At 58.5% G+C, this 1,338-nt stretch overlaps 1 protein-coding gene across 1 annotated transcript in view; it reads right to left on the reverse strand.

Annotated features, from left to right (window-relative positions):
- GUITHDRAFT_141283 (hypothetical protein) overlaps positions 1-1,338 on the reverse strand; it is a gene marked incomplete at both ends in the record, with an annotated part of 4,459 nt that overhangs the window by 611 nt on the left and 2,510 nt on the right. The window contains 4 exons of the mRNA XM_005829260.1: positions 18-200; positions 222-290; positions 349-498; positions 994-1,221. Coding sequence (XP_005829317.1) covers positions 18-200; positions 222-290; positions 349-498; positions 994-1,221 — 630 coding nt within the window. The remainder of the gene's footprint in view (positions 1-17; positions 201-221; positions 291-348; positions 499-993; positions 1,222-1,338) is intronic.

Raw genomic sequence — 1,338 nt, forward strand, 5'->3', positions numbered from 1 at the left:
AGCAGCAGCAGCAGGACCTTTCCAGCCACCCAGTCGCAGACGCGGTCGAGATTTCTCTTGGCGATGTCTTTCGCTCTCTTCCTCGCGTCCTCTCGCTGACTCTCCTCCCTCACAGCAGCAGTCTCCTCCCCCCCTCCTCCACTCCTCCTCCTTCCTACCACCACCATTTCCTCCTCTTCCAACCCCCTTGCCCGAACTGCCTGTGTCAGGATCGTTGCAACCTGATGCGCCATCTCCTTCCCCATCCCCTCTGAAACCATCTGCCATGGCACCTTCTCCTCCTCGTTCTCCTGCACACGAATCATCCTTCCTCCTCCTCCTCCTCCTCCTCCTCCTCCTCCTCCTCACCTTCCATCGAAACCCCATCAGCCATAGAATGAGATTTCCCCCACGTGCGGGCCCATTTCCGTGAGGTAGAAGGGGTTCGTCTCTCGCAGGATGTGCCTCCTCCTCCTCGTCAGCTTCGCGCACACGTTCCTGAGCCATCGCAAGCCCGAGCTGAACGAGGGTCAGGGAGGAAGAGGAAGAGGGGAAGAGGAGGGGAAGAGGAGGGGAAGAGGAGGGGAGGAGAAGGGAGGAGGGAGGAGGACGAGGTCGGGCAGGAAAGCTCGGGAAGGAGGAGGAGGAGGAGGAGGAGGAGGAGGAGGAGGAGAGGAAAGTGGGATGAGATGATGGGAAGGGAGGGGAAAGGAGAGCAGAAAAGGAGGAGGGATACCGGAAGCGATAAGCATTGTTCGGCCCCCTCAACTCGAACGAGGACTGTAGGAGAAGTGAAACAACGGCAGGTCAGAAAAGCCAAAGGAGGAGGAGGAGGAGGAGGAGATCAGGGCGAGGAGGAGGATGTGTAGTGGAGGGAAGGAGCGTTGGGGGAGATCAGGAGGATGGAATGGAGGAAAATGCGGCAAGGAAGAGATCGAAATAGGAGGGTAGGAGGGTTGAGGGGTTGAGGGGGAGGAGTTGGAGGAGGCTCAGGGGGAGGATAATTTGTAGGACCTGCCAGTAGGCAAGGAGTGCCATCTTGAAGAGATCTACCCTTACATCGATGAACCGACTCTTCCTCCTCTCATCCTTATCCTCTACTTCCCGCAACAGCTCCCAGCATCTCCTCCTCTTCTCACCCATCTCCTCCTCCCCTGCCCTCGCACTCTTTCTCCTGCCGTCCTCCCTTCTCCTCTTCGACTCATCCAGCAGACCCTGCAAGTCTGAGCAGCACAGTACCATCTGAGGGTCTCATCGTCAGCAGCAGGAGAGGAACATCCCTCAGTCCCTCTCCTCCTCCCCCTCCTCCTCCTCTCTCCTCCTCCTCCCTCCTCTCTCCTCCTCCTCCCTCGTTTCTCC

The sequence above is a fragment of the Guillardia theta genome (genome assembly GCF_000315625.1).
Source record: "Guillardia theta CCMP2712 unplaced genomic scaffold GUITHscaffold_53, whole genome shotgun sequence".
NCBI lineage: Eukaryota > Cryptophyceae > Pyrenomonadales > Geminigeraceae > Guillardia > Guillardia theta.